The sequence below is a fragment of the Phocoena sinus genome, chromosome 2 (genome assembly GCF_008692025.1).
Source record: "Phocoena sinus isolate mPhoSin1 chromosome 2, mPhoSin1.pri, whole genome shotgun sequence".
Classification (NCBI taxonomy): domain Eukaryota; kingdom Metazoa; phylum Chordata; class Mammalia; order Artiodactyla; family Phocoenidae; genus Phocoena; species Phocoena sinus.
In genome coordinates, this window is record NC_045764.1 from 67,614,637 (window position 1) to 67,636,106 (window position 21,470).

General features: G+C 58.8%; 1 protein-coding gene and 1 non-coding gene across 3 annotated transcripts; one reads left to right on the forward strand and one right to left on the reverse strand.

Moving 5' to 3' along the window:
- Window positions 1–821: 821 nt before the first annotated feature.
- LOC116750279 lies at window positions 822–928 on the forward strand. Its single transcript, XR_004348975.1, has one exon. It is a non-coding gene; the product is annotated as a U6 spliceosomal RNA (small nuclear RNA).
- A 4,779-nt stretch (window positions 929–5,707) lies between these two features.
- SKOR1 (SKI family transcriptional corepressor 1) lies at window positions 5,708–21,470 on the reverse strand. 2 transcript variants are annotated; one of them, XM_032623578.1, is made up of 9 exons: window positions 14,530–14,723; window positions 12,112–14,308; window positions 10,950–11,040; window positions 9,972–10,079; window positions 9,393–9,464; window positions 7,939–8,013; window positions 7,622–7,696; window positions 7,044–7,109; window positions 5,708–6,533 (listed from the first exon to the last, which is right to left on the reverse strand). In XM_032623578.1, exons 1-9 carry the CDS (start codon window positions 14,634–14,636, stop codon window positions 6,439–6,441), a joined length of 2,886 nt encoding a protein of 961 aa, XP_032479469.1. In that variant the 5' UTR covers window positions 14,637–14,723; the 3' UTR covers window positions 5,708–6,438. The 2 variants fall into 2 exon arrangements, with proteins under 2 accessions (XP_032479469.1, XP_032479470.1); XM_032623579.1 differs by lacking the exon at window positions 14,530–14,723 and adding an exon at window positions 20,543–21,470 and having other exon boundaries at window positions 6,407–6,533.

Consider the following 21,470-nt stretch of genomic DNA (forward strand, 5'->3'; position numbering starts at 1 on the left):
GGGGGAGGGCACTGACCAGGTTAGGTGCCTGCCCCAGGACTGGATCAAAGAGTGGTGACCTTTCCCAAACCGCCACCACTCCCGAGTCACTCTATGCAAAGCCTGGGCCCCAAAGAGGACACCCTCCCTCTTCCCCTTGGCTTCAAGTGGCGATAAGTCCTGAGAGTCCCGAGGGAAGCAGCGGCAAGTCACTGCCGCTCGGGCGCTGGCGCCCACGGCCGCCCCAGCCCAGCCCCTTCCGGTTCACGGTCGGCTGCTCCAGCCCTCGCGGGGGTCACGCACGGGTCTCAACCCGACCATCGGTTCACAAGCGTTTCGGGGTACCGGACCGTACTCCTGTGGGGACCTCATTGGCACCACGGGCCCTCGTCCCAAAAGCATTCTCGCCCCGCACACGCCGTCACGCCTAGTTGGCGTTCCACAGCGTTGCCAACATTCCCCTCCGCCGCGCTGGTAAGACCCCAGGCCGACCCTTGCGCGCTCAGCCCGGCCGGCGCGGAAGAGGCGCGCGAGCACCGCGCACCACGTGACCGAGCGTGTCTCCCGGCGCCGTCCGCTAGGCGCGCACAGGTCGGGCGGGCAGAGGGCCAATTTCCCATGGTCCCTTCATTTGCATGCATATAGAATGTAAGAAGGTTATGGAGACTATTAAATTTAACTTGGCCGTAATCACAAAGACATGAGAGTCGTGTGATACAAAAGGTCAAAACGTCTTGTATACTGTGAAATTTTTTTTAAAAAGGGCCAACAGTGTAATCACCATAATCGTAAAAGTTTTTATATTCTTAGCTTTATAAACGTCGCGAGAAGTATATACTACTGTGCTCGCTTCGGCAGCACATATACTAAAATTGGAACGATACAGAGAAGATTAGCATGGCCCCTGCGCAAGGATGACACGCAAATTCGTGAAGCGTTCCATATTTTTGTCCCTGAGTTTACCAGGTGCACAGTTTGCACGTTGATGCAAACAGTTTACACATACAGGTTCTACTTTTTGTTTGACACAAAGAAAACTGTAGTCCCTGGAGATGGAGTAAAAGTGTGGGCAGTCAGATTCATCGCTTTGCTGTGCTTTTCACATCTGGCTCTCGGGCCCCAGTCTTCAACCTTTCAAATCTTGCTTCTGCTCCCCTCTGCATTATCCTGAGTTCTACTGTACCTTACACTTAAGGAAATGGCCTTGCCAAAGTTGATCCGTTTCATGTCCAAAACATAACAGGACCTTAGTGCTACCATAAACATAAGTTGTTCTATACCAGGAACTTGGAACAAGACTGACTCCTCATGCTGCCTCTGAATCTTAAAAAAATAAAGTAATAATAATGCACACTCCTTACTGAACATCCATGGGCCAGGGCCTTCACCGGTATCTCATTTTAATATTCCTGACAGCCCTACCTTGTGGGTATTACTGCCACCATTTCACAGGAGACACTGAGAGGTAAAGCCACCTGGGCATGATCACTTACAAAGTGGCTGAAACAAGACCTGATAAGACCTTCAGAGGCACAGACCCTGAAAGACCCAGGTTCTGCCCCCAGGTAATTCAATTGCAAAAAGCAGTCCTAATGAGTAAGATGAGAAGGGAAAAAAGGCCAACAAAGTTCAGATTTCCTGTGATGTGTCTGTCAGCGTTTTTTGAGGTACCAATTTCTTTCCAGGGGAAAAATGTTGGTGCATATGCTTTGCTGGTGCCCGAGCACGCGCGTAGTCCGCCTGGCGGTCTCTGCAGCCGCTGCGAGCCAGGTTGGTCTGTCTCCAGCGGCCGCACCGCTCCCAGGCTCTGTGCTCTCTTTAGTCAAGGCACACGGACAGTCTCGGAGCCTCAGGGCCGCCCCAGGGCAGCGGCGGGCCCTCTCCCGCCGGGCGCTCGGAGCTGCCGAGCAGCGTACCATCAAGGATCCGTTTCTGTTCTCTTCAGTGGAGATGAAATGATCCTTTCCAGGTAACAGCCGAGAATAGGGATCCGTGGGACCTCTCGTTGCGCCTCCTCAGCTCACGGCCTCCAGTTCATGGAGTTAGAGGACAATCTTTGGCTTTCTTTTCTCCCCCCAAAGATGTCTGGTTCCTTGGAGGCCACTTGGATAATTGGGTGAGTAGTTTTAAAGGTCACTTTCTGGGATGTCCAACGAGGAAATGACCAGTGGTGGTTTGGCTCTCTCTCCTTCTAAAGAAACTCGTCATCCTTCGTCCCTCTTCTTGGCATAACCCTGGTCTCAGAGCAAAAACTAGAAAAGACACAAGCAATTCCTAGTGCTGTAAAAGCCAAAGACCTAGCTGACTTTCAGGGCTCTGCACAGTTCTATGAAGTAGGTATCCTTTGCCCCCTCATGTTATAGATGAGGAAGCTGAAGCACAGAGAGATTCAACAACTTGCCCAACTAATGTCACACAACTAGTCAGTGGCAGAGAAGGGACTGAGACACAGGAAATCTGGCTGTAGAGCCTGTGCTCTTAACCAAACACTATGCTCCCTGTGGGGGCATAGAGTGGGACTTGAGGCTGTTTAGAATTAATGCAAAGAATATGCAGGTCCAGTTCTGCTTTTGTTGGTGGTCTAAATTCAAGGACAGGTCACATTTTGGTCACATTTTTGTAAAGGATCAAGGCTAGACTTTAGATCAGGGTAGCTGGGAATGGGTGGACAAGTGTGTGCCCCGTGACCTTGCAAAATTAGAGAGAGTGAAGGAGCACCCTCTTCGGGATGCAGTGGCAAGAGGAAGAAAGCTTTCCTGTTCTAGGTTGACAATCCCTCACCTGACACCTGCCCCCCCAAGACTAATCCTATTGATGAAGGATATTCTGAGCAGTAAGCCTGTGTTTAATTAACTATGCAAATGAGCTTAACTGCTTCCCGGTAGCTGCTGTCCAGAAGCACCTAGGGATTCCTTCCCCCAGAAATTTCCAGCACCCAGATAAACAACAAAGTTGGAACCTATTTATCTAGACATCTGTTGAGTACCTGCGATGCATTGGGCCCCCGTGTTGGAGGTTACAAGGAAGGGCAAGACGTGGCCCTGATTGCCAAGGCACTTACAGCCTATGAGAAATGGAAACACCAAGGATAACTCAGGGAGGTGGGCACCCTATTAGCTTCATTAACCAAGTGCCACAGGAACACAGAGGTTACTCCCAGGAATCCAGAGATCTTCCAGGTGTTTCTTGCCGACACATTACACTGAACTGCAGAGGAAACGAAGGTGGGCATCGACCTACTGGTTTCTCCCAGGTGAGTGAAAAAGCAAGCAGCTTGGCGCTGTTTCCATCTGCTCCTCCAGCTTCACTCAGTTTATCACCCTGGATTTGCTGGGACAGGTGAAGATAGACATCACCTGCCCCAACAAGCCTCCCCAGAGCCTTCCTCTGCTGAAAAAGGAGTGGGAGGTTGAAGAGGCATGTTTACCTCGTTCTTCACCCCCAGACCTCGGACTCCAGAGCCCGACCTCCTTGGGTACCACAGGGAGCCGAGGTTAGGAACAAACACCACGAAAGAACAGCCAGCTCCCCATTCCCCAAGCCCCACTTTTTCTCCCTAAGACAAGGCTCCCTAGTCTGGGGTCTTCGGAAGCTGGCTGTAATGCCTAAAATGTGTCGCAAGGTGGCAACGTTGTGGCGATGAAAAGACTAAAAATCCTGGGTTTTTTTTCAAAGCATATTTTCCCTATTAATGTTTCATTTAACTTAATTAGAATCTGGTAAACTAATTAAAGTAGCTACGAGCCCCGCAATCAGCAATAATTCGTATAATTATTGATAATTACATCCATACCAATCGTTTGGTTATTAACATTTGAGGGGTACAAACAACTTCTGAGAGGAATCGGAGCCCAGGAGGGTTTTTGCGAGAGCTTTCTGGGTCGCATCCGCCTACACTTCCAATCCAAAGAGATTCTGGTCCAGGTGGGTCCGCCTGGCCCCAGCTGCCTACAGCTCTTTCCCCCACTTTGTGGAATTAGAAAAGGAAAGGCGAAAAGGAACGTTTGCCAGCATCCTCTGTGTGGGCCGCGGCGACGCAGTAACTTCCTGCCTGGATAGTAACTGTTGATCCCATTTTACAGAGAAAGTGCCAGTTCCTAAGAAGCGGTTCCGCCCAGCGGAGAAAGGCGCTTTACTCTCCCAACCCGCGCTCCCCGCCGGGTCCTAGCTCCGCTCGTCCCTGGCACTCCCTAGGGACGCATGTCTCTCTCTGGACCTCAGTTTCACCTTTGGTAAAGTGAAGGACTGATCTGGTTGGTTCCACCCATAGGAAAAGTTCCCGCTCCCTGGAGGGTCCCTTTCGGGAGATCGCGCGTCCGAGGCGAGTTCATCCGTCAGCGACACCTCAGTTTACCCGGCCATTTTCTCAGTCCCCTCTGGGTCTAGCCTTCGGAATAACCTGGGACACGAGGGCTCCGAGCCCCAGCGCAGGGTGCTCGGGGGCCTGGCTTCCTGCCTCGATCGCGCGGCGGGTCTCCCCGCCTGTGCCCCTTCCCGGAGGCCCCGAGCGCGCCCCTGCTCGCCAGCTCCGCCCCGGGCCCTCCGGACGACCCGCCACGAAACTTCCCCACCGGCGCAGCCGAGGGCTCCCGGGCCCCTGCTGCTCGCCCGGCGGCTGGGCACAGAACGCCCGCCTCTAGGGTCTCCGCCGGGCCGCCCGGGGACGCACAGTGAGAGTCCTGGGGTATCGGAGGGCAGGGTCGTCGGGGCGCGCGGGTCCAGGCTGCGGAGTGATGCCCTGCGCTTGCTTCCTCCCAGAGCGCGTCCGCGAGCCGCCGGGGACGGAGGCCTGAATATTATTTTAGAGGCCGAGAAGAGGCCTAGGAAGACTTACGGGCAAGACACGGCACCTCTGCTAGTCAGGTAAGGAGGGGAAATTTGATACCAAATGATTCCCGGGACCGTGCGCTTTCCCACACTCTCCTCCCGCTCCAGAAAGCGCGCTGCCGTTTCCATCATTTATCTGTAGCCCAAGAAGCGGGTGCCCTGTGGAAACTGAGGCCGAAGGGGGAGGCACGTGGCGAGGTAAGGCCTCGGCAACCGCGGCCGTCCCCCCCGGATTCCAGCGGCCGGCGTATCTCACCTTCCTCCTTGGGCTCCTCGACGTCCGCAAACCCGGTGGGACTAAAATGGACGGAACGTCAAAACCCGCCAGGACTCCCTCCGTTCAGCTAGCGGCGAGGCAGGCGGGAGCGCATCTGCGCACAAGCTACGAGTCCCCCGCGTCCTTTCCAGGCCTGCCGGGCCCAGGCCCACCACTCTTACCTCGCCCCCGCCCCGCCCCGCCCCGCCCCGCCCCAGAGCTCCAGGGCCTGGCGGACAGTACCCACGCCTCCTGGCAGTTCTGGTTGAACCTGGGATTCCCGGCAGGGCCCGATTCGGTCTCTGAGCGCCCCGGAGGTGGCTTCTCCGGTAGGGCAGACGTGGAAATGGGCACGAGTAAACTCTCGGCCCCTGCGAGCGCTGGAGGGAAGAGTCAGGGACCTTGCAGTAGTTCTCATTCTCCGCCGAGGCCCAAGGGAGGGTCCTAAACGTGGGGCGGGGGTGGCCTTTGGGGCAAGCTGGGGGTGCCTAAAGGACTGGTGGAGAGATCGGGATGCTTGCTGCTGCCCACCTGAGAAAATGCGGGTCTCAGCCCGGGCGCCCCAGAACCCGCGCTGTGGTCCCCACGCACCACCTGTTGCGCCCGTCTCCCCTGCCCCTCCCCCCGCCGCCCTCCCACCTCCACAGCCCCGGGAAGTAACAGATTTTTTTTTTATTAAAAACAAAACAAAAGTCACGGATACAGGGTGGTCTCCCCAATCAGGCTCAAGGTGGTCTCCCTCTCGTGAGTCAGTTGCAGTTGTCGCCCTTTTTAAAGTGCTGTTACATCAAGAGGTTACAACAAAAAAATAGACAAAGCAAAACCCAAGAGTGAATGCAAAACGGGACCGGAAGTAGGTCCAGGAGAAGGAAGCAAATAACTTACAGCATAAATAAGTTAAAGTGAACCCAATACTGAACCGAGAGACTCACAGTACATTTATATCCATTGCACATAGCCACTTTGTCATTAGGAACAAGATTTTCAGAAGTGGACGGGACGGGGAGCGCGGGGCCAGCGAAGTTCCTACATTGTATTCACAATTGGGGTTCCGAGGCTGTACAGTGGGGAGAGGCCCCCTCCCCTTTCTTACCCCCTTCGGTCCGGTTAACCCCATGAGGTCCGATGCCCAGGAGTTCAACCGTGGGGCGAGGTGGTATTTACAGTTGGAAACGGAGACGGGGTCCTGGGCGGGGGCGCCCGGGAGGGGGCGGGCAAGGCCGAGGCGCCCGGGAGGAGAGCGGGCGGGCGGGAGGCTGTATTTACATCGGTCCAGTCCGAATGGCTTGTATCTCGCCTTAGGCCGCCGCGGCCGCGGGTATTTACAAGAAGAGAGCAGCATGGCTTGAGGGCGCGTGGGCGCGGCCGGGCCGGCCCTAGGGCAACAGCGGGGGCTTGAAGGAGCAGTTGCCAGTGCAGTGCCGGGGCGTCAGCATCTTGCAGGAGAAGTGGTGCAGGGCGTCGTGAGCTTCTGGAGAGACAGTCGATTGGGCAATGTTGGGCGCCTCGCCAGGCCTGCGCGGCCCACGGGCTCCCTCCCTCCCCTGTCCGCCCGGGTCTCACCCACCCCCTTCAGGCTCAGGGGTTCTCAAGCGAGAGTATCAGAAGGTGAGAGGGTAGTAGAGAGATCCTGGCTATCCAGAACCACTGCTCTAGTTCAATTGGCCCATTTTACAGAGGAGGAAACTGAGGCACAGTAAGAGGGAGGTCAATCGGCCCCAAACCAGATTTGGACCCGGTGGCAGATTTCCCAATGCTCAGAGCTCAAGGGGCTCTTTCTCCCTATCCCACCATTCTAGCATCATTTCTCCATTAAAATCAATTTCCAGTTCCCTCTTCTCAGCTACTGATCTATGTAGACCTGGCCTTCCCCTACTCACCGGCACTGCCATTCATTCATTCATTCGTTCGTTCATTCATTCACTCATTCGCCTGCACAGCCAGCGCCTGGCACCCCTCCTTCTTTCCCCGGCTTCCTCACCTTTTAATTTCTGCTGGATGGCATAGCGCGCCTTCCTCTCTTGGTCAAGTTCGTTACACAGAGTATCTGGAAGACATAGGAAGTAGCCGGTGACCAAATGAGACCACCTTAGGGCCCGCTGGGGTCACAGCCCGGGCCTCACCCTCTTCTCAGCGCTCAGCCCCTGGCAGAAACAAGTCCCGGAGACTGAGGGAGGGGGCGTCAAAGCTCCAAACTGCAGCTTGGCAGAGGGAGGAAATGGCCTGGGATGGCGCTTAAAGGCAGACGGATCTAACCAAAATTAAAGCAAACTTAGGCATTACTTCCCAGGTAATTTTACGCCTCGATTTTTAATTTAGAAACCATGGAAATTGCCGCGATAAGAAGTTCAATCACTCCATGTAATGATGCCTGCAAGCCGTTTGCTGGGCTCGCTTGCCATTCTGAGGCTAATCAGAGTATACAAAGGATATTAAATTAAAAAAATAATTGTTAAATTACCTTCAATTTAAATCCAAACGCCTGAGTCAACATTGCGGCTCCTGCCAGACGAGAGGCAGTTACGGCCCGTGCACGCGCTCACCTGACTCCCGTCTTACCTCTGACAATTTGCAGCTGTTGCACCATTTCTTCTCGATAAGCCAATTCCCTCTTCATTTGATCCTGAAAATTATCTGTGCAAATTGATTAAGTGAGAGCTGTTACGCACAGCCCCCTCCCTCGGCCGACTTTCTCCACTCCCCAGCCGCACCCCACCCCCTTCGTCTTTGGCCTAGTGGGAAACCCCAGAAAAGGAGGGTTCTGTGGCTCCGGCCTCGTGCGAGCGGCAGCTACTTGCACTGGGGTCCCGGGCTCAGCCTGGAGCTTGCGGGAAGAAGGCTCTGGTGATGAGGTGGGGTGGGTCTGGATGGGGTACCTTTGAGACTCTGAAATTCTCGCTCCAGCTTCTTGCGGAGCTCCATTTGCTCCAGGAGCAGTTTTTGCAATTCGTCTGTGAAGGGGCAAGAGTGGGAGGTAAAGGAAGAGGATGGTGGGACTCAGGAGGCCCATAAGGTACCCAGGTCCTCCCCTGGCCGGTTCCCCTGAGATGGGAGTAGGGGAGGGCGCGACCGGATGGTAGAGGCCCTCAACACTCAGTTTCTCCATCTGCACCCAAAGGATTTGGGCAAGAAATGGGGTTAGGGGATTAGGTTGCCCAGGAGAATCAAATTCAGGATAGTAGAATGCATGTTGGACTTCTAGGCCCTGGCCCCAGGTGCCAACCAGCGTGGTTTCTGCTTTAAGTTGTCCCTAACTCCCTAAGCTTAGAGGTTGGCCTAGGAAGATGCGGTTTACCCCTTCAATTGACAGACTTAATCCCTCCCTTCAATGATACAGACCAGGGAGAATCTGGTCAAAGCCTTGGACCTCTGCCCTGGAAAAATACATATATTCACAACAGTTTGTTTACAATTTCAAGAGGTCCCAAGACCCCAAATTCATGTTAAGAGCGCTCATAAGCACCAAGGATTTTGAAGGTAATCGCAGAGCCTGTAAAATCTGTAACTAGGAAGAGCAGAAGACCACCAGTGCTTCTCTCCCTCCCCACACCAATTTCCAAGCCCAACCCTGGGCTGGGTGGGGGCAGGGAGAAGCAATTGGGTGTGGAAAGCCCTGTTGGTGCCCTCAAAAGCAGCTCCAAAGGAGTGGCGGGGGCTGCCCTGACCACGGAGCTATTGGTATCTGGTCCTCCACATGGGGAGGCTCTCTGAGAAATCCTCCCCTAGCAGGTGCTCAGAAAACACAAAAATGGGAGACAGAGAAGCAAAGTGGGTTAGAAGCTCCTTTCTCTGTGCCTCAAGTCACACTCTTCCTTTTGCAGTGGAGCAGCAACCCCAGGACCCCATTCCACAAACAAGGTCCACCCTCACCTTATTTAGGGTGGGGTGGAGTTGGTTATGCATTAACTCCAGGGGGGAAAAAAAAAACCCTCTGAGACATTCCTAAAGTAAATGCGTCCTCAAAATCTTGCTATTCAGATGAGGCTTGAGAGACCCAGATTGCCCTGTCTGACTGTCCACATGCATCAAGTTCTAAGGATCATTACTCATTTTTCTTTCTCACTGGGCTATTCAGACAGGCCCGGCCTTGGGAACTCTGGGGTGGCTGGTTCCCTCCCCCTGCTCACTTCACTCTTCTACTTCCCACCCCCGACCCGGACCTCTGTGCCAGGATAATGTATCCAGGGAATTATCCCTTTGGCTCAATGAAGACTGATTCCCCAAGAGACTTTTCTTCTCACACTCACTCCTACACGAATAACACCCCTTTACAAGAAGGGCCCATCGCCCCCAAGCACAGTGTACCCCCATTTCACAGATTTAACCTCACCTCTGGCCAGGTTCTCGATATCCTTCTCCACTAGTTGAGTTCCCGTGACATCTAGGGTGAGCCCATCTTCACCTGGGATAGAAGGGCAAGTAAGAGGGGTTTTGTCCTGGGAGAGGCCTTGGGAGGGGAGGGGTGAGCTTCCTGGGAACTGTGCTAAGCTGGAAACCTATTTCAGACGCTCTGCCTTTAGAGGAGACAGTTACAGGCATCCAGTACTACCCACCTTTCAAGTCATTATTTTAGGGGTACAGCCTTTATTTTAGAGAGTGACCCGCTGGAAGAGAGTGGACCCAGGGAAAACAGGCTATCTTAGCCTGTTTGACCTGTTTTATGTGGGTGATGGTGTTCCTCATATTCTAGTAAGCCTCCTTCCCTCACGGAAGAGCCTCAAACCCAGCAAGGAGGTAAGCAACTCAGGAAACCTGGCCTGAACCTTGCCCACACTATTTAAATATTTATGTGCCAGCCGCGAGAGAGGAACGGCAGCCCCTTGGGCTTGCCGCTGGAGCAGGTGGAAACCTGGGCGACCTGGGGCCTAGCTCCCGGGTGGGGGTGGAGTGCGAAGGTCCTAGGGCTCACCTCTGTCTGTATTTGCGGGACTTGGCTGGGAGATACTCCTTTGGTCTGGATAGGATTTCCTTGTTTCCAAATCGTCGGCAGTCGAGTGATTGTCTTCCTTATCTGGCTCTTAAAGGCAATAAACCGAGTTTCAAGGAGAGGCAAAGAAACCGTGACCCCGATACGGACAGAGCTGCCGCGGTCGGGGCGCCCGAGCCCTAATTAAAAGCGTCGTGGACGCCGCTGGTTCCCGGCTGTGCGCCTGGGCTCGCACCCTCAGGCTTTGGGCCGGCCACCCCCTCCCCCGCGCGCGATCTGCTCATCTCCGGCTCCACGCCCCCTTCCCAGCCCCTTGGAAAAGAGCAAAACGAGCAGCCGAGCCCACCAGGGACAAGCGACCTACATCGCGTGCAGATACTGGGGCACCGCGAGCGCGCGTGGCCGCCGGGTCTACCTGCACCGAGAACGCGGCCCAGGCGGCGACCCTCAGGGTGGCGGCTGCGGGGGGAGACATCTTCCCCGGCCTGGCCTGCCCGGATTTCCGAGGCCCTCAGTCCATTCTCTGAGAGCCACTGGGTCCCGCGCGCACGTGCCCCCGCGTTGGGCTGCAGCTACCACGGCACTTCAGGAGTCCCCAAAGGGGTGGCCATGCGTCCCCACCCGTTCCCGATCCGTCCTGACCACAGGGAACACTTGCTGAATAAATGAGAGGTTCTGAAAAGGACGCCAGGCGTGGTTTGTAAAAGGTTTAACCCAGTGCCTGAGGTGTACGTGAGCGGTATCTATGCGGTGGAGAGGGCGGATGTAAGTCGTTGGGAGTCCTCGCTTAGCTTCCTTTTTCTTTCACTGTTTTTCTTAACCTCTCCCTCTTTCTCTCATTTTCTCTGCCTCTTTCCTCCTCTCGTCTTCCCTCGCAGGCCTCCTCTGGCCCCGGCCCTCTGCGCGCGGTCCCCCCATCACACTGGCCAGGGACCTCGGCAGGGGGGCTGGGGGCGTTACCGTGGGCCTCGGGGGTGCAGAGGTAGGAGGCCGCGGGCCCCAGCGCCGCCGCCGCGCTCTTCACGTGCTCTTCCAGCTCGGGCGCGTACACCTGCGGCGGCCGAGAAATGACAGGCGGTTAGGGGGGCCGTTTGGCGGCGGCTCGCAGCAGCCCAGCCCTGCGCCGCGGCCAGGAGAGAACATGAGGGGGTGACGGAGGTGCGCTCGCCCGCTGGACCCGAGCGCCTCGGGCGGCCGCGACGCACGCGCCGCAGCCTTGCGCCCTCGGAGGCCGCATCACCGTTGTGGATTCCTGTTAATTATTAGCGCCCTCGAGAAAATTACCCGAAACACAAAGCGGCTCCCAAGCCAAGGGCAGCTGAAAGCCGCCCCCACCCTCTTCGCCCGTCTCAGCGTCTTCTCTCCCGCCCGCGCCCAGTCCCCGATATAAACGACGCCTTTCGCATCCGGCTAATGATTCGTGTTTTAATGGACCGAATGGAAATGTACAGGTGTGCGCACCCACTTTCAAGTGCACACCCCCCACCCGAACCCGCGGCCCCGGCAGCCAGAGAGCCCCTCTCCCGCCCCGCACACCTTCTCGACGACAGCTTCCTGCCAACGAACCCTGCGGTTCCTAGGGCAGGAATTCGAAGAGACTCGGAAAACTACGAGTTCGTGTGGAGGAAGATTCCGGGGACCCCGTACTGCTGCTTGGTGGAGAGGCATCCCTCTCCTCTGTTTACCGGCTCGTCTTCCCCGGGGCTCACATCCCCATCCAGGAGGGCGTGCTACCGGCCCGGCATCTTGAGCGCTTTTCTCTGGATTTTGGTCCCTTTCCTCCAGACCCATTTTACTTCTACCTTTCTGTCTCTGTGTGACTGCCAGTCTCTGCCTGTCTCCTCCCCACTCCCATCAACAAAAACACAGCACACGCATTTTTCAGGCCTACCCGCCCACCCCCACCCCCCAATCTTCCGAAACCCTCAGTCGGGGGTCCCAGGGAGCCCAGCTCCACAGAGCTCCCGAAGCTGGGCCTATCCAGAGCAGCCGGGGCCTACTGCTGGAACGCCCGCTCAGAACAAACTTCCCGTCCCCAACCCGGCCAGGGCCTGCCCCACATCCCAGAGCTGCCGAGGGGTAAGCAAAGAGGCGCCCCCAGCGGGGCGGGCGCGGGGCTCACCTTGGCCGGCGCGGGCCCCGCGAGCGGTCCGCAAGACTCTCGCAGCTCATAGCCGCCACTTGGCGGGCTCCTCTCCGGTCTCCGCACCATGTCGTCGGCCGCCAGGTCCCCAAATGCAGACCGACTGGCTGGGGGTAGACCCGGGGGGCGCCGGGGACGAGGGCTGCCGCCGTCGGGAGAGTCTGTGGGGCCGTCGGCGCCCGATGAGGTGGTAGACAGGGGCCCTGCCTGCTGGTCGCCATCAGGGCCGTCTCCTGTGCTGGGCGCGCGGGCTGCGCCGGGCTCGGCCTCGTCCGGGGCTCCCTCGTCGTCGGGGAAGCGGTTGGACTCCACGTCCACCTCGGGCTCGTCCGCAGTGTCCACGTCGGGGGAGGCGGAGTGGTAGCTGGAGCTGCCCTCGCTCAGAAAGTCCGGGCTCACGTAGCCGCCGCCGGACCCTGCGCCTGGCCCGGGCCCACGGGCTGGCCCGCCGCCGTACACGTCGCGGGCGCTACCGTAGAGCTTGGCGATGCTCTCCGCGTCTTTGACCACAGGCCGGAAGGCCGACACGTAGGAGCCTTTGCGTGCGGGCGGCGGGGGCAGCGGGGCCAGCGGGGGCGGCAGCGCCTCGTCGGCGCCCTCCTCGTCCAGCGGCCCGCGGGACAGCGCGCTGGGGCAGCGCTCCTCTGCGACCAGGCCGCCCTCCTTGGTCGGCTCAGCACCGTCCAGGGGCTCGGGGCCGCCGCCACCGGCAGCAGCCGCAGCCGCCGCCGCTGCCGCCGCTACAGCCGCCGCCACGGCTTTGGCTTGGCTTTGCGCGGCTGGATAGGGCGGCACTGGGAGACTGCCTGCCGCCGGCCAGAACATGGGAAACGTCGGGTACACAGTGGCTGCGGCAGCCGCCGCAGCCACGGCCGCTGCGTCCTTGGCTGCTCCGGGGGGCTGGTGACCCCAGAACATGGCGCCGCCGCCCGGGCCAGCCCCCGCACCGGGGGGCAAGTGGCCGGTTCCTGGGCCGCCCGCGCCTGCGCCAGTGCCCGCGCCCCCGCCGCTCCCGGTGCCTGGGCCGCCCTTGGGTTCGCCCGCGCCTAGCACGGGGTCGTCCTTTTTGGGGCAGAGGCCGAAGGCCGTGGGAAAACCGTAGGGATGAGGGAAAAGCGGCGGGGGCAGCTTCTGCAAGAGGCCAAAGCCCTTGCTGGGCACTGGGATCACTGGGTAGCTGCGTACGCCGGCGCCGCCACCAGGCCCTCCAGGGCCCGGGGGGCCGCCAGCTCCCGCCGCCAGACCAAGTCCCCGCTGCGCGTGAGGAGGAGGCGGCCCGGGAGGCCCGGCGGCCTCTTCTTCGCCACAACGCAGGCTTTTGTGGGGCGGCGGGCCTGGGGCCATCTCCGCGCCGCACCCCGGGCCGCCCCCGCCGCCACCACCAGCACCACCCTTCCCCTGCCCACCCGACCCGCCATTAGCGCCGCCGCCTCCTTGCAGCGAGAAAGTCCGCTTGCGAGTGCCACCATTGAACATGGCCTTGACGTCCTCCCAAGCGTGGCTCAGTTCGTCTGTGGCCGACTTGTCACTGAGTTTGAGGTGTCGGCGCCACGAGTTAAAGTTGGCTGCGTCGGGCTGCGTGTATTTGGCGTCGGGTGTGCGGTGCGAGTGGAAGATGAACTTGTTAGGCGAGAAGTACATGCTGCAGTAACCGCACTTGATACACTTGGCACGCGAGCTGTTGTAACGCGCGGGGATGAAGCTGCCACGCGAGCCCCAGGCGCACTCGTGCACCACATCAAAGGCGAAGTTCTCGGGCAGCTTGGGTGGCTTGTGCTCGCCCAGGAACGACTTGCAAAGGCGTTCGGCCTCGCGCTTGGTGATCATGCCGCAGCGGCGCGACGAGATGGGCATGGCCCCGGCCCGACGCAGAATCTCCAGTTGCACCGGTGTGCACTGCACGCATGTGATGCCCAGGGCCACGCGGCGGTTGTGGATCTCATTGTAGCTGTAGTTCTTGAGGAGGGTGTTGGAGATCTGCGCCAGGCATAGGCGCTCCTGACTGTCGATGACCAGAGACACGATAGGCACCCCGTACAGCGACGTCTCGCCCACCTGGTTGGGTTTGAGAGCGCTGGAGCCCGAGTAGGGCTGCAGCTCCTGCTTGGAGTTGGGCGAGGAGTTGCCCTCGCGCCCCGGCCCCAGCTGAGTGGTGAGAGCCTCCATGCCGCCGCTCCTGCGAAACAGAGAAAGCAGAGAGCCGATGAGCCATTTTCAGCGCCAACGCCGCTTGGGCCCGCCCAGCAGGGCGCGCCGAGTCGGGCGCGCGGGGAAACTTGGCAATGGGGAGTCCAAGCTCATTCGCCCCCTGGACGGGCGCCTTTTGTTATTCAGACGCGTGCTGGCGCTGGAACAAAAGCCCCCGGGGTTTGGAGGAGGAGTATGGGTAATTGAGACCTCAGGAATGCCCCGGCAGCTAGGAACCTGATCTTCTTTTCGGACAGGGGAGGAAGTGGGGCCCAGAGACGGAGAGTGACTTGCCCAAGGCCACACAGCAAAGCCATTGCCGAACCCAGGCTTCCTGGCGCCCAGATCCGCGCGTCTTCGGCCACCCTCGCAGGCTGCCCTACCCGTCCGGGTCCTGAAGCCCTGACGTCGGGGACAGGCCGCCCCTCTGCTCAGTCGCGCATGCACGCGGGCGGGGGCAGCGCAGGGAGGAATAGGGAGGGGGGAGGGGCGGTCACTGCCCATCTCCAGACGGCAGGGGGCGGGGCGGGGCGGGGGGGGTGGTTGGGAGGTGGCAAGGAGAAGGAGGAGGGCCTAGAGGCCGTGAGGGAGGCGGGGAGAGACAGAGGCGACCGCTGTTCGTGGTGCTGAACCCGACTCTTTCCAAAGCACGCCGTGAGTGCCCAGCCTCAGGGTTGCCCCCACTGCACCCAGCTCCGCGCCAAGCCGGCTCCCCGGGATAACAGCACTGCTTTCCACAAACACGAGCTTTTCCTCTCACGCCCGGAGCCTCGCGTTCGTTGAGCAGAAAGATTCCGGCTGGAAATATAAACCGTTTTCTTTCCAACCATCGGTGGGATCAGGGTCAAGCAATTCCTAACCATATTTTCTGCATTTTTAGCTGCGTTCCAGGCCAAAGCTGGTTTCCCTCCGGGTCAGCATGTGGGACGGAGAGGTTCTCAAGGAAGTTCCTCAGAAGCCACTTCTCTTTTGCTTCTAGGCATCCACTCCCTAAGTTTTCCTCCTTCAGATATGCCTTTCCCACTCAGGGCAAATGCAGTCTCTCCAGGTTCTGAGCTTCCTCTTTTGGAGCATCTTTTTTTTCTTTTTTTGAGTATCCTTCGTGCCGGGCTGTCCTGACTCATATGGGCTGAGAAGGATCCTGGCCGGTCTCTGAAGCCACCACAAGGCTCCAGGTCAAAAGTTACTGCTGGTCCCGAGCTTTGCTCTCTGGCCGAGGCAGGGAGGCAGCCGCGTCTGCGGACATCAGCAGCGGGAAGGACCCGGGGATTGATGCTTGGGGCCCCCTAGGTGGCTGAGCCCAACCATGTATCCTCAGACACCGAAGGCTCCCACCCGGCCCATGGCTGCAGGGGCTCCTGCGGCCCAGGCAGCCCAACCCCGAGGGCCCCTCCTCTAAACTCGGCAGAAAAGGCAAATCAATTTTCAAAGGGGGCAGCTCTAGCAGGACAGGGCATCCGAGCTCAAAAGCTTCATCAAGGAGACTGGGATCTTCTGTCAGTCTGTCTCCCTCCCTCCCTCTCTGTTTGTCTAGGTACCCCGCATCTGTCGGTCTTATCTGTTCTGAGCTGTCTGTCTCTCCTCGCTAGCTCCTCTTTCTCCCATCTGTCTTCATACCTTCTTCAAGTATCAAGCTATTTATCTGTTATCTGTCTTTCATCTTTATCTCCGTGGATCGAATTGAAACTAGTAGACCCTCCTTTTGCGTTGAAGTCCCTTGCAACATTTTAGGAGGCAAAAGCACTGTCCTAACTCCTCGGCTGAGGGCTCTGCAAGAAAAGCCCCGCACCCCCCTTTTAAGGGTTCTCAGGCTAGGGAGGTGGCGAGGGAGCCACGGTTCTGGGAAATGATAATGTCTTCTCGGTTTCCCGAAATCGGCAAGTGTGCCTTGCCCGCATGCAGTGAAGGGAGCGCCCTGATCCGAGCGCGTCCTCCCCAGACTGACGGTCTGGAGTCCCCCCGGGGTTTTCCCTAATGGGGGAGGGGGCTCCGGACCCCGGATCCAGGAGAAGGGGGACCCTAGGAAAGGAACCGAATTTCGAAAGCCAGAGTGGAAAGCCCGGGCAAAGGGTTGTGGCAGTAACAAGGAGGAGCGGCCAGGGCGGCTCAGGGAGCCCTCGCCGGCTCGTGGGGCTTGAGGGGTGAGCTTGGAGAGGGCGACGAGGCGGGAGGCAGGCAGCGCAGAGAGTGAGGCGATGGAGTCTTTAGGTATAATAATAATAACCACCACCACAAGAACCCAAATCGGAAGAACTAAACGAAAAAAGCTGTAGAGACAGGGCGCGGGGGCAGCCGGTGACCGGGCGCGGGTACTCACCGTGCGGCGGCGGCTGGAGCCGGGCGAGCGGTGAACGGAGGTGCGCCGCGGGCGGAGCGGCGGGCGGGAGTCCGGGATCCGCCGGGCTCTCCGGGTGACGGCGCGGCCCCTCCCCGCGCGCGCGCACAGCCGCGCTCCCGGGCTCCCCGCGCTCACACTCGCGGTCCCGCTGGCCCCTCCCGCGCGGCGCCGTCTCTCAACTGGCGCGGGGCTCCAGGGTCCCGGGCGGCGAGACTTGTGCCCTGTGCCTTTGCCCCTGATGCCCCGGACGAGCCCGGAGTGGAGGCCGAAGCCTGGAGCGCATGGCGCGGCGGCTGGCAAGGCGCGGTGACAGCCCGAGTGGCGAGGCCAGCGCGGGGCGGGCGCGTCTGACATCTGCGAGCCGGGGCGCCACACCCACCGCCCGCGCAGTCACTCGCGCCCTCCCGGGGTCCGCTAGTCCGCGGGCCACGCGCCGCGCCCTCCGCCTCCCCACAGCCCCCGGGTCTGGGCGCCCCAGGTAAGCGGCCACACACCTGCTCCCTGCGCCCGGCACCTGCGGCCCAAGCTCATTAAGGGGACCAGGAGGGAGGTAGGGCCTGGGGCCACAAAGTTTGCCCCCAAGAACAAAGTGGGAAGGCCTCAGCGCTCCCGGCTAAGGGGCCAGGACCGAGACCAAGGCCAGGTAATGGGGCTACGGAAGATTCAGAAGGAAAGGGAGAGGGGATGGGTACTGCACTTTCGTGCCAAGGCACTGGCCTTGGGAGGCCAGTAGTGTGGGGAGCCGGAGAAGAGATCAGGATGTGGGGTACCAGGGGAATGGCACCTGGAAAGGGGCAGAACCAACTCCCCCACGGCTTCAGACTTGGATGCGAGGTGTCAGGACAGCTCCAGCCTGGGGAGGGGCGACCTCCTGCCTCCTTCACTGAGCTGTGGACTCGGGAACTGGGTTTGGAGGTCCTAGGCCTTGACTCTCCCCGCCGCCCCCCAACACCAACCAGCCCAGGGCTGGATCCAAGTCATCACTGGGAGATACCTGGGGTCAACTACTAGTTGACCACTAGACTACTCCCTAGCTCTCCTGTGAAATCAGTTTCCCCGTGGTGGGGTTCTAGCCCCTGATGCTGCAGACGCTCCCTGGCATCTTCTCTCTTCCCAGAGCTCCATTTCTCTCCACCCCTCTCTTTTCTCTGTCGGCTTCTGTCTTCACCATCCTTTCCCCCACTATCCCAGTGGGTCTCACCTTCTCCCTCTCTCTCAATCTCCGTCTTTCCTTATTTGAGTTATCAGTCGCACTCCCTCCCTCTGTGCCCGCACCCGTACGCCCCCTCGCCCCCCACCCCTCCGTGGCATTAAGTGTCCTTAATGGACACGTTAATTAAACTATAATTAATCATACTGTCCGGCCCAAGTTTGAACAATTACCCTAATCAAACAGAAGTTAATAATGGCAGGCATGGCCCGGGGCGCGGCGGGCCGCCAGGGCAGGGGGCGCAGCGGCTGTGGCGGCTACCGACGCGGGCAGCAGCGACGAGAGCAGCCCGTCCTTGGAACACGGGCGGCGCCATAAATCTTCCGCGGCCAGCGGCGCCGGGTCGCCCTCGCCCCCGCCCCCTCGTTTTCCCTCTCGCTCTGGGTTACAGGCCCTCTCCCCTCCGGCACTCGGGCTCCTCTAGGGTTCGTCTCGCCCTTCTCCTACACTTCTCTCCTCTGTTTCTCTCTTCTCTGCGGGGTCGCAGGGACCCTGGGGCACGCCTCAGGGGGTGGGAGCGGATCGCCCAGGCCTACCCTCGGACAGAGGGGGCGGCCAGGCCCTAAGACTCGTTTGCCACCCCCTTCTCCCCTTGGCTAACGCGTTTTCCGAGGTCACGAAACTACCCTCCCCCCCAAGCTTGAGGGCTTAGTCTCTGCTGCGGGGTCTCTTCTAGAGGGGTTCTTGCTCTTTCCCTTCCAGGGTTCCCGTCTCTCTCTCTTGGATTTCCTTGTCTTTCTTTCTTTCCTCCCAGAGCCTGCTCAGCCCCTTTTCTCTCTCTGACTCTTGCCCCTCCACTGGCGCGTCTTTCCCAGGCTCTGCCTCTGTCCCATTCTAACTCTGCCAATCTCTACCTCCCTCCCGCCCCACTTCCCTCCAAGGAAGACAGGAACCTATTTTCCGTCCCGGTCCGAGAGCCGCCCCCAGCCTCCACCTGCTCATCCCCCCTCCCTCGGCCGGCCTCCCCACCCCATAATTACAATCCCGTTCGGTAATTATTCTTAGCCTCCTAATGATTTTTTAAAAGGCATCTCAGAATTCGGCGTGGTGGTGACAACGGTCTCGGAGCCAGGACGCCCCCGGGGTGGTGGGGCTTGCGAGTGGGAAGAAGATGGGGAGGATTCCCCTGAGCAGGGCCTGCCTACCCTGCCTCTATTGTACTGCGAGGGCCAGCAACGCCTCTGGAGCCGGCCTCTAGAGAACTCCCGGCAGCCGGGCCGCGGGGCCCCGGGGACTTCTCAGACAAAAGTTCTCTTTGCGGGTTGCAACGCCAGGGGGGTGCAGGTTCACCCCTGAGTCTCCGTTCAGAACCAAACTGCGGACAGCTCCCTGCACCCGGTCCGGCTTCGCAGACCCAGCCTGCCCTCTCACCCGGCTCTGCACTGGAGAAAGACTTAAAGGAGCTTGGAGAGAGGCTGAGGAGGCGGCACCACTCACTTGAGGGGTAGTGATCTCCGGGGAGCGGGTCTTGGGGTCGGAGCTGGGCTCTGCTCTGGACCAGCGTCCAACTGGTTAGTATCACCGCAAAGAGCATTTTACAGTTTGCAGAGAGCCCTTTCTCACAACAGCCCTGGAAATAGGTAGAGATCATTTATTCCCATTTTACAGGCAGGAAACCGAGGCTCAGGCAGTGGAAGCCAACTCACCCAGGTTCCTCGGTCAATAAGGGGTGCAGGCTGATCTCCCAGACCCCAAATGTCGTGCGTTGCATGCTGCCTGGAGGGCCTCGTTTAGTGAAGGAAGACAAGCGCTGCACAGCTCAGGAGGAGCTTTTGGGATCGCCCTCAGAACACTCCGTGAGGAGGAAACAGGCCTAGCAAAGCCAGGTCACTTGCTCAGATGAAGGCAGCCAGTGCGGGGCAGCGCTGGGACTTGAACTCAGGCTCAGACAGGGGAGGGTGGCACCCCTCTTGCTCAGACAGGGCTCTGAGTCGTGCGGCCCTGTCCAGAGCCTGGGGAACCCGTGGGAGTCGGTGCCCTTGGCCTTCCTGACCCCCATTGGCGCTGAATCTTTTATCCACTGCCGTGTGCACCAGGGTCGGAGGGCCAGACTGTGGATCAGGGACGCGCCTGGCGTGCAACCGACCAGCCCTGGGTCTGTGCTGCCTCTGAGCCCCCGGCGTCGCATGCACAGAGCCGGGCGTCCCACGCCCATTCCGGCTCCCGCTTGGGCTGGGGCTGGGCGGTCGCGCCTCCTCCTCAAGCACGTATCTTTTACCAGTTGAATTAACGGCAGTTTTCGTCAGTTAATTAGGTTTAATTTACATAATTAGTACAGTATAAAGAGGATTGGGGATAATCATGGGGTACGTAGCGCTTACTGTGTAAACACGTATTCTGAATTAAAAATCAGATGTAATTAAGGCGCGCAGGCCCTGTTTAGGCAGGGTTTTAATTGTAATGAATTTCTAATTAACACTCAATGATTGCCAAATGCAAAGGGCTGTAAAATTTTCTTGTAGTTTTGCTAATCTATTGTTTACTTAATATCTGGATATTAATCCGACGACCAGATAGACCCTAGCCCCTCCCAGCGGCCCGGCCCCAGCAAATGAAGGTGGCTGGGCGGGGCCTGCTGGCCGCAGCTGAGAGCAGAGGTGAGATCGCGGGGGAGGTGAGGTCGCGGGGGAGGCGGGGGCCACGGAACCCGCACGAAGGTGCTGAGAAGTACCCACCTCGCTCCGTGTGCAGACGGGAAGACTGAAGCTCCAGGGAGAGGCCAGGGCTTGCGAGAGGCCATACACTCCGGGTTCCTGCCTCCCAGACCCGGCTCTTGGGGATCAGAGGCCAGGCCAGCGCTCCTGCCAACGAAGGACTTCTCCCTCGGGAAATGAAAAGGAGGGAGAAAAGTCTCAGCCTAGATCCAGTTCTACTGTCCACTTGAGTAACCATGGACCTTGACTTGGCCTCAATATGTGCATCTGTAGGATGGGCACACTGGCACTTTGCAGGAGTGAAGGGTTGACTCAGAGGCCCAAGGGCACTGCTGATAAACATCTTTCTTCTGGAGCCCTGAGGGGATGGGGGGTGGAGCTTGAGGGACACTGCTTGAGTGTAGGTCGCTTAAGCTTGGAGGAGGGGCAGAGCCTGGAAGACTTGAGAATGTTGAAGGGACTGGCTCTGCCCAATCTGGGGCTCTCTCTGCACTTGGGGATGCAAGTTAGGCTGGGAGGGACTGAGGAGGGAGCCCAGGACGGACTTATTTGCCCCAACCAGACACAGATATCCCCAAGGCCTGAACAGAGGTATTTGTGAAAGAGGGTGGGTATCTCAGCCGGTGCCAGGACTCCTCCCCAACCCAAAATCTCTAGTTTGGGTCCCAGTTGCCTCTCCTCCCCAAAGGGTTCACCTGCTGTCAGTCCCAGCTTAGCTCTAAGTCTCTCTCTATCCGAGATCTTTAGCACAGGGGAGACTCTGTGGGACTTAGAAATTTCCTACCAAGCCAAGGAACACACAGGAAGAAAATTCAATGGCCCTTAGAGGCCTCCGCCCCACAGAGCAGGCTACCTTCATTTCTCTCCTCAGTACCTGCCTTTCAGAAGCCTCAGAGGACTCTCCTGGACACTACACCGAGCCTCCTCTAAGCCTGTCTGCTTGCCTGGA